The sequence below is a fragment of the Malaclemys terrapin genome, chromosome 1, assembly GCF_027887155.1.
Source record: "Malaclemys terrapin pileata isolate rMalTer1 chromosome 1, rMalTer1.hap1, whole genome shotgun sequence".
Classification (NCBI taxonomy): Eukaryota; Metazoa; Chordata; order Testudines; family Emydidae; genus Malaclemys; species Malaclemys terrapin.
In genome coordinates, this window is record NC_071505.1 from 348,122,212 (window position 1) to 348,139,323 (window position 17,112).

At 46.4% G+C, this 17,112-nt stretch overlaps 1 protein-coding gene across 1 annotated transcript; it reads left to right on the forward strand.

The window, feature by feature from the left end:
- The first annotated feature begins 16,176 nt into the window (after window positions 1-16,176).
- Window positions 16,177-17,112, forward strand: LOC128832365 (olfactory receptor 51G2-like). Its single transcript, XM_054019671.1, has one exon. It carries the CDS (start codon window positions 16,177-16,179, stop codon window positions 17,110-17,112), a length of 936 nt encoding a protein of 311 aa, XP_053875646.1.

Here is a 17,112-nt window from a genome sequence, read left to right on the forward strand (position 1 = left end):
CCCAGCCCCCAGGCTGCTCTAAACTCCGCTCAGGTAGGGGGAGAACAGGCCAGCAAATCAAACCTCTGTAACTGGCTCCTGGCCATCCCCGCTCTCTGCAGCGCATGGGGGAGCTCTTCTGTAACAGCAGAGAATCCAGCCGGGCCGGTCACCACTCAGATGGCTGGAAGGCTGGTCCTGTGGTCTGGGCACTGCTCTATGCCTCAAGACAGCTGAGTTTGATTCCCTTGCTGTGTTTGACCATGGGCAAGCCCTTGACTGTCTCTGAGCCTCTGTACAGGTGCTAAGTAATCCTGCCCTACCTCACAGCATTGACGGGAGGATAAATACATTCCAGATGCTCAGATACTCTGAGACCCTAAGATCAGGGCTGTGTCAGGGTCCCACAGAGCAACACCTCTGACATTGGTCTATAAAAGTCTTCTTACCACAGTGTCCTGTGACAGCTGGCTTCTGGGAAGCCCCATGACTCCAGCACTGTGGTGTCTGTGGCAGATGTTGGGGTGCTTGGGGTGACAGTGAGGGGTAGGTAGTTGGTTTCAGAGGAGAGTGTTGGAATGTCACGGAGTCACTGGGAGTTTCAGCACAGTCACCGGAACGATGTTTTCCAGCCATTCATACTGAATGGGTCTAACTGCCAAACAACAGAGCAACAGCCACGGGGGCTTCATCTTAGATGGTCTGGCTGGGAGAAAGCAATCTGAGGGCAAAAGTCAGCTTCACACCTGTCCCTGTAACACAGACATGGCTGAGCACTACGGTGACTCCACCCACCCAGGCTCACATGGGTTTCAGCAAAGGCTGCTTCCACAAGAAAGTGGCAAACAGATGGGAAGATTCTCTGAGAGACACAGGGAAACTAGGCTTGGTCCCAAGAGCTCCTTCGCTTCTGGAAAGAATGTAGTTGGGCCAGTTCTGTTCCTCTATCTCCAGAGCAAAGCCTGTGTAACTTAGCATGTAGTGATACATGAGATAGAAGAATGTAGACGTGTGATAGCTACCTGTTATTTTAAAACCATTTTCTCTAATGCTTTGTGCTGTTTACTAATAAAACTCGTTGGTTTAAGGAAGCTGGTGGTGACTGTATAGCTCTGGTCACAAGCACTCGAAGGGAAGAGACTGAGGTATCCTGTCAGTCCTGCTTGATGATAAGCATTTAGTATAAAAGGGGTGTTGTTCCCAGCTCGAAGAGTGGTAAAATTAGGATCATAGGAACCTAAGAATGGCCATACCAGATCAGAGCAATGTTCCATCTAGCCCAGTATCCTGTCTGCCTGTTCTGTTCAGTCATGTGGGGCACTTGGCATTGGCCACAGTGGGAAATCAAAAAGTGATCCAGACCCTGTCGCCCATTCCCAGATTCTGGCAAAAGAAATAAAAAAGTCTAGGAACACCATCCCTGCTCATCCTGACTCATAGCCATTGATGTATCTATTCTCCGTGAATGTATCTAGGGCTTTTTGTACTCTGTTATAGTCTTGGCCTTCACAACATCCTCTGGCAAGGAGTTCCTCATGGTTGACTTAGTTGTGGGAGGAAATACTTCTTTTTGTTTGTTTTAAACCTGCTGCCTATTAGTTTCATTTGGTGCCCCCTTGTTCTTGTGTTAAGTGAAGGAGTAAATAACATTTCCTCATTTACTTTCTCCACACCTGTCATGACTAAATTGTAATATTTCCCCAACACAGGAAAGGACATGGCTTGTGGGTAAAGAGACCATTTATCCCAGTTTTACTGTGACCATCCTATTTCTTCATGGCCAGCGTATGTTCTTAAATTCAGAATTGCAACTTGTTAAAGTTGCATCCAAGATGACGGTCTACTCCAGACAAAAAGAAGAACAGGAGTACTTGTGGCACCTTAGAGACTAACAAATTTATTAGAGCATAAGCTTTCGTGGACTACAGCCCACTTCTTCAGACAATAATTCATAGATTTATAGAATTTAAGGCCAGATGGAACTATTAGGTCATCTAATCTGAATTCCTGCAGAGCATCACCCAGTTACCACTGTATTGAACCCAATGAGTTGTGTCTGACTAATGCATAACTTGTGTTCATCTAAAGTGTATCTTCCGGGAAGGCATCCAGTCTTGGTTCAGAGATATCAGGAAAATCCATTACCTCTCTTGGGAGTTTGTCCCACTGTTTAAGCACCCTCGTTGTTAAAAATATGTGCCTCATTTCCAAATTTAATTTGTCTGGCTTCAGTTTCCAGCCATTGGTTCTTGTTATATCTTTCCCTGCTAGTTTAAAGAGCCCATTAAAAATTTTATTAAGATGATGTTAAAAAGAAAAAAAGTGAACAGAGTTTGAGCATAGAAGTTTCTGGTTATCAGGGAATAACGTACAGATTATCGAGGGTGCAAAGTTTGGTTTAAGATCAGGTGGCATAAGGAATACATAATCTGCAATATCCCCAATTGGGGGTAAAAGGTTGATGGGTCAAAGTACAGGCATTGAGATATGAGGGTCTGAAGTTCATAAAGTGGCTGTGTTCGGGTGTGGAGTATAATGAGTGGATATGATGATGAGGATGGATTGACCCTCATTTGGTGAGATTTAATGTTCAGGGAGTTTATGGTCCCAGTTCATATGATCCAACAGAGAAGGTCACTTGGTCCTTTCTCGTAGTGGGAGAACGATGTCACTCTGGCTCACGCCTCCTTGTACTGCCGGTGGCCGGTGATGTGCTCGATGTAGATGTCCCTGGACTATCGGATGGTGTCTGAGACCATGAGGTGCCCCATGAGCCAGCTACCCGGCATTTCATCCCTGAAAAAGTGCTTGTACACTGCCATCAAGTCATCTCTCAATCTTCCTTACTTCTACTCACTACGTCCCAATTTATAAAGCCAAGGGTAAGTTGGAAAAAACAGAGGCGGAGAAAGTCCTAGCTGTATTAGTCAGTCCTAGGATGACTGTGAGCCACTGATGTGCTGCGCCTGTGAACAAGACAAATGAGATACTAAAATGTGTCAGCGAGATTGGGAACTGTTAATATCCATATACCAGACATTGTTGAGAACTCTTCTGAAAAACTGTAAAATAGGGGTCACTCCTATTCCGGAAAGGAGAATTCAGCCTGTGACTGGTGCAGAGAAAGGCTCCAAGGATGGTCAGGGCAATGAAGGGCCAGGCTTACAAGGAGACTTGAAGAGCTTGGCTAGTTTAGCGTAGCACAATGCAAGGCTCTGCGGGGATCAGATTGCTCTATAAATACATTGAGAGAAGGGGGGTGGTGAACACCAGGACTGGAGATGAGCTGCTGAAGCTAAAGGACGGTGTTGGCACAAGAACAAATGGGGACAAACTGGCCAGGAGTTAACTGAGGATGGGAAGGAGAAGAGGGTTTCTGGCCATCCAATAAGGGAGAATTCTGGAACAGCCTCCCAACAGGAGCAGTGGGGGGTGGGCCAAACAAATCAGCTCATTTTAAGATGGAAGTAGACGGTTTTATGCCCCGGACGATGTGCCGGTGCTGCTTGCCATAGCAGGGGTCTGGACACATTGACCCAGGGGGTCCTTTCAAGGTCTATGCCCCTCTGGGTCACATTCACCTGTTTTGCATCACACTGGGCGCTCATGTGGAGTCACTATGACCCTGCTCTGGTCCCTGGCCAATGGGTTTGTCCCTCAATAGATTCAGGAGAAATCATGATTCAGCATTTTCGTCTGGAAAAAGAATTGTTCTTGGGTTCCTGTGTAGTGATGTCTCAGGAGTTTCATTCCCTGAGTGTTTGGCAATCTCAGCATGCTGAGCTTCCAGCTGCCCCCTCCCCAGCCCCTAGCCCCAGAGAGGAAGGATGGTTCAGGGTTAAAGTGCTGGCCTGGGACTCAGAACTGGCTTCAGTTCCAGGATCTTCCACCGACTTTTTCTGTCCCTTAGCAGTATGCATTTTAATACAGCTCAATATAAAGGTATATATCTAGGAGGAAGGGATGCAGCCCATCCTTACCAGATGGGGGACACAATCCTGGGAAGCAGTGACTCTAAAAAGGACCTGGGATTCATAGTGGGTAATCAGCTGAACTTGTGCGCCCCTGTGGCTGAAAAAGCTACTTCAATCCAGGATGTACAACCAGGGGAATCTTGAATTGGAGAAGAGAATTTATTTTATCTGGGTATTTGGCAGTGATGCGAGCACTGCTGGAATCCTGTGTCCAGTTCTGGTATCTACAGTTCAAGAAGGAAGTTGATAAAGTGGAGTGGGTTCAGTGAAGAGCCACGAGAATGATGAAAGGATTAGAAATCCTGCCTTATAGTGATAGACTGAAGGAGCTCGATCTATTTAGCTTAACAAAGAGAAGGTTATGGTGTGACTTGATCAAAATCTGTAAGTACCTATATGAGGAGCAAACGTTGAACAATGGGCCCTTCAATCAAGCAGAGAAAGTTATAACATGATCCAATGGTGGAAGTTGAAGCTAGACACATTCAGACTGGAACTAAGGTGTAATTTTTTTTAACAATGTGGGTAATTAACCATTGGAGGAATTTACCAAGGGCCGTGGTAGATTCTCCATCATGGACAATTATTAATCAAAGCAGGATGTTGTCCTGATAGTTCTGCTCTGGCGGTTATTTTGGGGCAGGTCTCTGGTCTGTGCTATACAGGCTGTCGGACTAGGTGGTCACAGTGGTGCCTTCTGGCTTTGGGATCTGCCCAGTGCTGTTAAATGCACTGCCCAAGCACATGGGGTGTTGTACTGATAACATGTTACAGGTTGTGAGGCGCTCGGACTCTGCAATAACTGGGGCCAGAGCTAAGTGCCATAGAGAGATTTCAGCTCTGTGTGCCCCATAAGGGTGATTTGGGTCACTGGGTGGAGAACCTGAACTCTTCCCAACACCCCTTGGGGATGAGGCCTGTCATTAGCACAGCCCCCTTTGAGGAGGGAGTTCTGGGCCCCTCCTGCAGCTCGGCAGTAAGGGGGGAATCAGGACGTGCTTTCAGAGCGTGAAGGATCTGGAGAGCATTGCCTGGCCGAACAGAGCCCTGCTGGTCTGCCCCTCGGCCTGTCTCATGCCTGAACATGAGGATAAACCCCTCTGCGCTGTGCCACAGGTACCTAGTGACTCTGCGAGCCTGTCACTGTTATGTCTGGCTGTCTGTGGCGTAACCCTATTCCTTACAACTTGGGGCTCTGTAGACCAGTGCAGAGGGAAACAACGTTTCTGCCACTGATGGACTGTGTGACCAGAAATGTCCACTAATCAACCCTCAGTGCCTTCATTTGTGGGTTCTCCCCTTGAGATATGGCCAACAGCACCCCCTCTTGGCATTTAATTGGGAGTGTCACACTATTTCCTGTCTTTCTGAGAACCCCAGCTTCAGGGATCAAGACACTGCATGGGAAACTCAGCTTTCAGTTTTCCTTAGAAGGATTATGTAAAAAACTGATTTATAAAAAAGCTAGAAAACGTATAGCAGGTGACCCAGAAGGCTCAGACACCAAAGGCAAATTAAAATGAACCCCACGTGAGTGTATTTTTACATCTCATTATTTTAAATTCATCTTATGATTTTTGGTTGTGTTACTCATAATTTTTCAATGGGGCTTGGTGATATTCGGTACCTAGTTTAAAAGATCTGAAAAGTAACTAGCAGATACCTGTTCAAAATACAAATTAAACCTAACATAGTAGATATATTGGATATAAATTAGGAATTTTTCACCCTAACTAATGATTCAAACAGTCCACCAAGTTTCCATATGCAGACTAGAAATCCCTTTAATCTTTGAGCAGCTCTTCCCCCAGTTCAGTCTTTGTTCCTCAGGAGTTTTCAGGAGTTCTCTTGTGTGGGGAGTGAGGCCAGGAGATGATGTCACTACCCACCTTATATAGTGGTAAAATACAGGTAGCAAAATGGAGTTTAGTGTCATATGGTCTGGTCCCATGCCCTTGCATTCCTTGATGAGTCACAGCAGCCATTATCCATAGGCTGTATGGAGTGTTCTCAAGAAGGCTCAGCACATGGGGGAAAAGCTTCTCCTAAGGCCTAGTGTTTCCCCTAATGGCCCATTATCCTGAGTAGGCCCTTCACAACTGGCTGTCTACACTGGAAGCATTTTGCCTAGTGGGTTATGGTGCCAACCTGGATGTGGAGACTGTTGGATGTAGTGGTGTTGATCCAAAAGGCAAAGGGATTGTTGGATACCAAGTAAATTTCGTAATCAGAAACATGTGGACGGAGACTCCAAACAACTCTACCAGGCTGGCTGTGGTGAGCCAAATCCATCCTGCCAGAAGTGCTCTCAAATGGGCATATGAAGCAGAAGAAAAACAACAAGCAGGACACATCCTTAGAGAGTCACCCGTGTCCGTATTGCGAGCCTGGGCATGGAGTATCAGAGACACCACCCAGACACAGCATATTCCCACAAAACATCTTACCAAAATCACACAAAGAATCAAAAAGGAACTGATTTTAACCAAAGTCACACAGGGACAGTATGCTTGTTGTTGGAAGGTGGATGAGGAGGTTAACTGTGAACACTTTATTATCTTTGCTGTATCCCCTGACACTGGTCCTGGTAATACTCTTGGAAGTGAGACATCCATTGACAACAAATGCACACAGATTAATCAACAAAAAGTAGAAACTCCAAAAATGGAGTGAGATTTTGTGACAGCACATCAAATAGTAAAATGCCACCTCACAGCAGTAGTAGGGGAGGATCTTTGCCATGTAATATTCAATCATACCCACGAGAAAATGCTAGTGGTTTAAAACTGTGAACCCAGTAACCAGTCACGTGGACGGGATCTTAAAAACATATGGGGAATAGACAGACAGGGTAACGTTTATCAATTCACAGGATAAATTGAGCGCATCCATTCACATACATAGCCTTCAGCTAAAATGAAGGAACATTCACAGGAACTTGGGTCATGACCCCAGGTATTAGCAAATGTATTTACCATGTACAAGTATGTGATGGTGCCTACCCAACACAAACACACACCTCACCCCATCCACTCTATTCACCACTGACATTACCCCACCAATGGAATGTCCAATTCTACAACCTTGGCCCACATCAGGAATTTTCCTGGACCCTACCAGAGAGTATATGGTACAGAATGTGGGACGGATATATGTGCTACTAAAACTAAATTTTGCTAGTATGACCATGCCAATACAGTGCCCCCAACAATATAAAGATTGGTTCGATTCAGAAATTAAAATGCAATTTCAATTTTGGAAGGGGTTTCAAAATCCCTTACCAAAACAGCAAAGGGGGAAAAAAAAGAGGTCTTATGAGGACCGTCCTGGGAGGCTCAGGACTTGGCATGTCCATATGGAATTCCAGAGGTATTGAAAATCTCAATCTGAAAATAAACAGCATCATTGATGGAATAGGTAAGATGGTCAAAACAGAAGGAGGCATTAGTAGCCTATTTCTGGGTCAACATGCAATTACAATTGACATCATACATTCAATTGCTCAAAGGTTCATCCATCTAAATTCTACTATTTTGTCAATTATTAACAGCATGGAAAAGAATGACGTTTCACTGGCAGTTGCCTGTGTGGGATGGTGATCGGGTAATTGAAATGATCAAACAAAATTTATTATTACACTTACAGTTACAAAATTGGCCACGAGTACTAGACCACACAGCTATTTTAAAACAAACACAAGAGCAAGGAGTAAAACAATATTGCTCCTATGTTCCTACAGTTTGCTAAATTTGATAAGGTTTCAAGCTTAGATCATGACAACAGTGAAAGCCTTCAAATCATAGATTCATAGATTCATAGATTCTAGGACTGGAAGGGACCTCGAGAGGTCATCGAGTCCAGTCCCCTGCCCGCATGGCAGGACCAAATACTGTCTAGACCATCCCTGATAGACATTTATCTAACCTACTCTTAAATATCTCCAGAGATGGAGATTTCACAACCTCCCTAGGCAATTTATTCCAGTGTTTAACCACCCTGACAGTTAGGAACTTTTTCCTAATGTCCAACCTAGACCTCCCTTGCTGCAGTTTAAACCCATTGCTTCTTGTTCTATCCTTAGAGGCTAAAGTGAACAAGTTTTCTCCCTCCTCCTTATGACACCCTTTTATATACCTGAAAACTGCTATCATATCCCCTCTCAGTCTTCTCTTTTCCAAACTAAACAAACCCAATTCTTTCAGCCTTCCTTCATAGGTCATGTTCTCAAGACCTTTAATCATTCTTGTTGCTCTTCTCTGGACCCTTTCCAATTTCTCCACATCTTTTTTAAAATGCGGTGCCCAGAACTGGACACAATACTCCAGCTGAGGCCTAACCAGAGCAGAGCAGAGCAGAAGAATGACTTCTCGTGTCGTGCTCACAACACACCTGTTGATACATCCCAGAATCATGATAGCCATCGCAAGGTGAATGCACGACGCAGTCAAGTGTGGGAATTTTGGTAAATAATACGCACAGCATTACCCCATTGTGTGCTTAGTAACTGAAACTGGCTTGGAAATTAACCAGGCTTATTGCACAAAACATAATGGATGATGTCTGTGTCAATGTTATGCTACAATTGATACCAACAACACAAAAAGAGGCTGGGCCCGATCAGTACAAAAAGAATTAGTCAATGAGGTGGTACGAATACAAGATGTGGTATGTGCATGTATGAGATATTCTAATTTTTCTACACATGGAACCATCTGTCCTGGAATTGATACAGGATTTTGTGTGCAAGTCAACAGCACAGTTCAAATCGGAACCCAGGCCTTTTGGCCAACAAGTAGTGTTAGCACTGCCACTGAAGTTATTGCTCCTCCTGGAAACCTGCAAGATTTATTAATTGAATTGTTTCCCCATTCTAAACAATTGGACATACACGATTTGATGGCAAGAACCAAGGAAGCCTTAATATCCATAGCTTACCTTATCCAACAACAAATAGAAGAAGTAGAAAGTGTGCAAGGAGAGGTGGGAAATCCGAAAAGATATTACTCTCCACCCAATAGTCAGAATACTTAGTGTAATACTGACGGGAATACACACCATATCAGTAATTGCACTGATGGGAATGTGTTGCTACATGCAACGTCAAACCAAGAAGGCCAAATTACAACACCAGGTTGAGAAACAAATGGAACTAGCTATCAACACTGCCATAGTAAAAAACAATCATTATAAGGAATAATCAAATGCTTATTAATATTTAAATGTCAATTTTTTTACTTGAATAGTTTATAAAGGTGTGCTGGACCAAATGTGTCTGTAGTGAGGCCGAGTGGCCTCCCTCCTCAAGTGAGAGCGAGGGTCCACTACACTCCCCTTGATGGGCGTAACCTAGCCTGCCATGCCTCCCTCGCCGGAAGTACAGGAGCGGGGCCAGAAGTATAAGAGGAAGGCCCTGAAGTTCTGTGGGGGTGGAACCCTCAGAGGAGAAGGACGCCCCGCCAGTCCTGCAGCACCCCGGAGGGGAATCTGCGCCCGGGTGTCCCCGATCCCCAGAAGCGGATGACGCCGAAGAGGACTGGCCGGGACTACCTGCCGCTGTGTACCCAGAGGAGCCGGAGGAGGCCTGGAGGCCAGGGGTACCAAGCCCTGGGGAGGCAGGAATTAACTCAGGGGCAGCCACAGAGCAGCCGGCTGCAGAGCTAGGTGTGGCTCAGTCGCCGTGTTGCGGCTGGATCCCCGCCGACACATTGCCAGGGCCCTGGGCTGGAACGCAGTGGAGTAGGGTGGGCCGCATCCCTCTGCCACCCCGCCCGGGGTGGCCAACGTCTTACACTTCACCGGGAAGCTCCTGCTCTGGAGAAGGAACCTCCCTTACCAGCCCACTCATAGACTGCTGCTTTGGTGGCTGCCTGAGCCCCGCCCAGGCTAAAGCCAGCCCTGAGACTGTTTGTTGCTGGCAGCCTGAGCCTCCTCAAGTCCAGGCCAGAGCCTGTATGAGACTGTTTGTCACCCAGCCCTATTGTGGGGCCGGGGACTAGAAGACACACAGGGTCTTGACTGGCCTCAGGGTGGAAACAAAGACCCTAGGCCAGGGGTGGCCAACCTGAGCTTGAGAAGGAGCCAGAAATTACCAATGTACATTGCCAAAGAGACACAAAAATATGTCAGCAGCCCCCCAGCCCCGCTCCCAGCGCCTCCCACCCACTGGCAGCTTCGCCGATCAGCGCCTCCCCCTCCCTCCCCACACCTCCCGATCAGCTGTTTCATGATATGCAGGAGGCTCTGGGGGGAGGAGCGAAGGCACGGCAGGCTCAGGGGAGGGGGCAGGGCCTGTGGCAGAGCCAGGGGTTGAGCAGTGAGCCCTCCCTGGCACATTGGAAAGTTGGCGCCTGTAGCTCCAGCCCCGGAGTCAGTGCCTATACAAGGAGCCGCAGATTAACTTCTGAAGAGCCGCATGTGGATCCGGAGCCACAGGTTGGCCACCCCTGCCCTAGACGGTTCCTGGGATGCTTGCCGTGGCCAGACAAGCCCCAATAAAGAGACAGCCTACACCTTGGGACCTGCCGTCGTGACTGCGGGATGACGGAGGCAAGCAGACTGAGTGGCCTCACTCCTCATGGGAGAGCGAGGGTCCACTACAGTGTCCTATCCAGAACGCTCGAGGTACAAACATGTAAATACTCATATATACACCTATGCCCATTATTTACACATATATCTATGTATGCATACCATTTATCCACAGTATTCATATATCATTTATCATAAGGAGTATATCTGGTGCTCAACCGTTCAAGGAAATGATCATGCAATCCCTCATACATATCACTATATATATCTACATTAACGAGAGAGACAATATCATATTGCCTCTGTAGAAATCCATGGAATACTCACACCTTGAATACTTCATGAAGTTCTGGTTGCCCCATCTCAAAAATTATATATTCGAATAGGAAAAAGTACAGATAAGGGTGTCAAAATATTCAGGGGTATGGAACCACTTCCAGATGAAGAGAGACTCAAAAGACTGTGACTGTTCAGCTGGAAAAGGGACGACTAAGGGGGGATATGACAGAGGTCTATAAAATCCTGAGTGGAGTGGAGAAAGTGAATAAGGAAGATTTATTTACCCATTCACAAGAACCAGGGGTCACCCAATGAAGTTAGTTGGCAGCAGGTTTAAAACAAACAAAAGAAAGTCCTTTTTCACACAATGCACAGTCAGCCTGAGAAAGTCATTGCCAGAGGATGTTGCAAAGGCCAAAAGTAAAACAAGTCCAAAAGAGAATTAGATAAGTTCATGGAGGGTAGGTCCATCAGTGACTATTAGCCAACATGGTCAAGAACGCAGCCCCATACTCTGGGTGTCAATAAACCTCTGAGTGCTAGAAGCTGGGAGCAGGTGACACAGGATGGATCACTCAATAATTGCCTTGTTTTGTTCATTTGCTCTGATGTAGCTGCACTGGCCACCGTCAGAAGACAGGACACTGGGCTAAATGGACCATGGGTCTGACCCAACAAGGCCGTTCTTATATTCTCAAATTGTTCCACTGATGGATGTGTTGCTGCAGAGAAGCATTTCCAGGGGCTTCCTCTGTTATACAGCTGGCATAGCCACCCTAGTAAACGTCCAGAAGCAGCCCAGTGTAGGAGGCTGGGGGGGGGGGGGGAGGCGAGTGCTGCCACCTACGGGTGTGGTCCTGTAGCACCAGGCACAGAGGCTCATGGTTTCAGCTGGAGCTGGGCTGGAAGACAGTTTTTTCCCCTTCCATGAGAAAATTTTGACCCAAACGAAAATGTTTGTTAACTTTCCAACCATTTCGGGGGGTGACTTTTAATAGAAAACGGATCATTTTTCTCTGAAAGCTCAGCTGCCATGATGCTGCTGAGCTAAAGCTATCTGGATCCCTAAGAGAAATTGGCGACTTTTCATCTGCCTCGTCCTCGTAACATAAATGAAGGTGGCACTGAGGGAGTCTATGGCTGCACTCTGGAGATGGAAAGGTCTAAACTTCCTGCCCAGTCTAGGGCTGGGGTATTGTGCCCATCAGCTACTCTAACCAGCCCTCTCATCTCTGTGCAGCCCCCTCCTCCCTGTACAACTCACCCTTCAGCAGGTCCTGTGGGCAGTGGCTACTGTGACAGGCCCTGGTAGAACATCTCTGAGGAGCCTGTGCTAGCAGGAAGCTGGAGAGGGTCCTAGAGCAGTTGTGGAGGCCCAGAGATTATGGGTGGGGGGGCCTAGGAACCAGTTGATCACGGAGATCTGTATATAACTTTGGGGATCCCTGGATCCTGGGTCCCCGTTTCAGTCTTTAGGGAGAAGGGAAGGGACCCCCCTCCTGGAACGATCCGAGGGAAATTTGCATGTAGGGAGCCTTGTGAACTCTCCCTTCTCTGGCTTGCACCCTGGGTTTGGAATGAAGAAAAGGGGCCTGCTGGGGAGAAATCTGCTCCTATTTATAATTATTATTCAATTTTATTTTATTTTAGCAAGATCACAGATGTGACAGCATCATCGTTACCACTCGGCCGCCTCCGAGGTAGTCATGTGACTAATCAGAATCATATGAACAGTGATGACAAACCCAGATTCCAGGAATAGAGCCTGCAGCAAGGCTGGCACTGCAATGCACTTGGGTAGAATCACCTCTTATCCCCTGTGATTTGGCTTCCTGCAGTTTGCCATTGGCCGTGATGCGGGTAAGGCTGGTGCACACTAAGACAGGCAGATGAGGTTCCCTAATGGCCAAGTGGCCCCCAAGGGAATGTGCAGGCATGCTTCATAAAGACACTTGCCTCCCTATCTGAACAGATACTGCCTGCTGCCCTGCAACCTCTCTGATAACTCCTTGTCCTTTAGGGTGAAGATCTCTGATATCAGTGGCTCCCCGTCTAGCAGGAATTGGGTATGTTGGCAGGTTTCACTATCTTTAAAATGTGAAGTGAAGGGGAAAGGCTACAAGCTGTTTCCATTTGGAGATGTTTTGTGCAGCGGCAGAGAACTCACCTGGGCTGTCGGGGTGACTCAGTGATGGGGCTGGAGGGCAGGCAGCGCTAGGTAGCTTAGGAACCCCTCCCCTACAGCTGCCCATGGTCCACGGTGGATTGTTCAAGCTACACAGAAATCTGAGATCCAAAGTGAGCTTGGAGTTAAAACCCCGATGACCCAAGTCAGGATTTCTCAAGGGTCCTGTTTCTAGAGGTGCTGTGTGCTCTGGGCCCAATTCTGCCAGGAGCTGAGCGAGACGAAACCCCACGGAATATCAATGACTAGTTCCCAAATCACCCCAGGTTTATTTGTTCCTCAATTGCTCCTCAATTCAGAGCTGTGCTGCTGTTGGTAACAGGTCTGATAGAGCCTATTAATGTTTCTGACTGTCTGAGGGCTCCAGGTTTCTACCCTGTAGATTCCACTCAGAGTTACAGGACTACCTGCACGTCTGCCCCCTCTATGGTCTCTGAGTTCCAGACGTGAGGTGTTGTACCCTGCCCTCTCCTGGGGTGGAATCCTGCGATTCTCCCACCTCATACTGGGCTCTGGCTACAGGACAGTGTTGGTCAAGCAGGTCCAAGTGTGTTTGGCACCTGTGGCTCTTCCCTCAGGAAGGCTGTGAGTAGTGGTGAGACAAGTGACCAATCAGCCTTCTAGAACCAAAATACTGTTTAATCAAACAGTAGGAATAAAGTGTAACATGGGAGAAGAAGAGGGTTTTCAAATAACAGTCTATACAAATCTCTGACCCCAAGTCCTCGCACTCTGATGGGGACCCAGGCAGGCCGAGGGCCTTCAGACTTCTCCAGTGGTGTCTGTGCCTGTCAGTCTGAAGACCTTCTCAGCAACAGCTGCCTCAGCTCTGCACAGACTCACGGAACTGGCAAAACAAGCTGTGTAATGTGGCTGGAGCCCAGATATAGGCTCTTCCCAGCTTGTAGCTCCGGTAAAGTCTCTCGTAAGTACTGACTGAGCAATGGCTTATTTTGAGCTGTTGCTTCCCTTCCTGCTTGTTTTCCAGTAGGCTGCTATTAAACTAAGATGAGCCATACTGGTTTCTCCCAATATAGCCATAACATAAACATCCCACTAGTTAACCCAATATAGCTCTACAGCAAACATCCCCAGAAATTGGTTTAACAGACACATTCCTTATTGCAGATCAGGTCCATGTCTGACACTCTTCCATTCCCGGGTGCTATGCATTTTATTCATACAGGACATAAGCAGCAAGAGAGAGAGAGGGAGAGCAATAGACTGCTCTCATGTGGGAAATGAAGTTCCATTTTCATGAATACTCATGCTTTTGACTTTGAAATCCAAGTCTTGTAAACCCTCATCCTGGTGGAAATAAGAGGTTCTGGGGTTACTATGTACAAAAGAGTGAGAGCTCAGGGAATTAATATTTCATATACTGATCCCAATGGCTGTTACCACCCTGGGTACAGGTCACAGACTGACAGAACAGAACCTGAGGAGAACCAGTCAGCTATTAACCCAGGGACAGAGGAGCTACTAGACTTTTGTTTGCTGACAAGCAACTGAATGAGAGCTCAGATTGAGGTCTTTTCAGATTCTGAAGAAATCCAGATGACAGACACTACATTTTAAGTCCCAGAGAAAAGATCTCAGAAAGAAGATCAGAGGGGAAAGAATGGGTTGACATGTGTGCTAGAGTACAGATGATGTGTAAAAGTTATGCCAAAACTTTACATTATCATAAAAATATTCCAAACAAACTTTCATGACATGCAGATATATTGAAAGCCAGGGGCAGAGTTGTTGGAATCTCTACAGGAAGGAGCAGTGGTAACTTTACTGCTTAATTGGTATTACTTTAGAAAGCATTTTAGAAGTACTCCACATACTGTTTGCAATGGGTTTGTGCTGTTAACTCTTTGTTCAGTGAACAGTTGTATGATTCTGTCTCCTAGTAACTGACCAGAAGCTGTTTGTGACACTTACATTGAGGGGCATGAACACAATCCCTCTGCAGTACCTGTGCAAGACTTTCCAAAACATTGTGGGAGAACAGAACCACTTATGACTGTTTCAGCAAAGTGTAGAGCTGAGGTCCGGGAAAGGGGAGTGTAATAGTGGTTGTATATAATTTACGTCAATCACCTCTTACACAAGCATGGCTGAGTAATTTGCACACTCAAGTGGATATTAGAGCAAACCTAGAGTTTTTTCACTATTCACCCATTTGCGACATCATTCCCTCCCCTGCCCAGCTGAAGTAACGGTCAGTGTTTGCTTCTAGCTTGCCAGATACCTAGAGACCGTTCCATGGGGAGATGATGCAGGTCCTGTGAGGGTGGCGAGAAGCCTGTAGGATGATAGAACTCTCTGGATTCAGTCAATATTGGCCAGGCACTTCGGCTTCTCTTGGAGGGACTCTGGGGGGGTCAAAGTGCATCATCGGGAACTTTTGGTAAGGGAAAGTAATAGAGCCCAGTTCTGATTGAATTTACACATGTAAATCGGAAGTGACAGTGATATAGTTGAAGTCACTGTTATTGAATTAAGAATCTGGCCCTTAGAACATATCTCATCTACTGCAAAGCGGGAGTGGTATAATTTGGACTCTCAGTAGTGGAGAAACTAAACCAACATATGTAATGAGACAATGACACACGTCTATAAATAGCTTCAACGGACATTTTCACTATGCACTTCCCATGTGTTTTAACAAATCATGATACAATGGGCCACACTGAGAAGTGGAGGCCAGAAAGGGTGTCTGTGGGAAGGTCACACAGCGCTCAAGCAGGCTGTGGAACTCCCAGCCACAAGATATAAATGGGCCAAAAGCTTAGCAGGATTCAAAGAGGGACTGGATGTTTTTATGGGTAACCAGAAAATCCAATTACACTAGTGAGGATTTTTTTTAAGTCTTGGAAAGTCTCTAAACCTTCCTGATTTATACCACAAAATATGTCTAACTAGTAGTCTCAGGAGGAAACTTTCCCTGGGAGCAGGTTATAGCTGCCTATTTCAGAGCTCCTTCCTCTGCAGCGTCTGGAACTGGCCACTGGATACTGGGTTAGATGGACTGCAGGTCTGATCCAGTCTGGCAATGCCTGTCTTCCTATCAGTGGTGTTAATCCAAGACTATATTTTTGCTGATCTTCTTTGAGCTTCTGGGAGGGTTTAGACTTGCACTGAGAGCAGAATGATGTCCCATTAAATATCATCTAATCTCCTGTTCTTTTTCCTTACAGGAAGGAAAGGTCAAAATTCATTGGCCCTTCCCAGTACATTATGTCAGCTGTCAATATCACCCAATTCACACATGCAGTGTTACTTCTCACTGGGATACCTGGGCAGGAAAACGTTTATCTTTGGATATCTGTCCCCTTCTGCTTAATGTATATTATTTCGATAGTAGGAAATTCAGTCATTCTGTTCATTATAAAAATAGATTCAAGCCTCCATGAGCCCATGTACATTTTCCTTTCCATGTTGGGCGTCACAGACCTTGGCATATCAATAGCCACCATACCGACAATACTGGGCATGTACTTATTTAACTCTAAGGAGATCAGCCTCAATGCCTGTTTTGCCCAGCTGTTCTTCATCCACTCGCTTCAATGCATTGAATCCTCTGTGCTGTTGTTGATGGCCTTTGACCGCTTCATCGCGATCTGTAACCCACTGAGATATGCTTCCATCTTAACCCTGCCAAGAGCAGCCAAGATGGGACTGGTGTGTGTGCTAAGAGGTATGGCTGCAATGTTTCCACTCCCCTTTCTCCTGAAACGGTTCCAATACTGTCGAGCCAATGTCCTCTCCCATTCCTACTGCCTGCACCAGGAGGTCATGAAGATGGCTTGTTCTGATATAACAGTCAACAGCATTTATGGCTTGTTTATTACACTCATAACAGTGGGTTTGGACTCACTGCTCATCCTCCTATCTTATGTGATGATCCTCAAAACAGCGCTAAGTGTTGCATCCCACGCAGAGTGCCTCAGGGCCCTGAACACCTGCGTCTCTCACCTCTGTGCCGTCCTGATCTTCTACACACCAGAGATCGGCTTGTCTGTGATACACAGATTCGGGAAAAGCTCTTCTCACTTGCCTCCGATTCTCCTGGGCTATGTCTCTCTGCTTGTTCCGCCCCTGATGAACCCAATTGTATATAGCGTGAAAAGCAAACACCTTCGTGTTAGGATAATCCGGGTGTTTGCCAAGTGA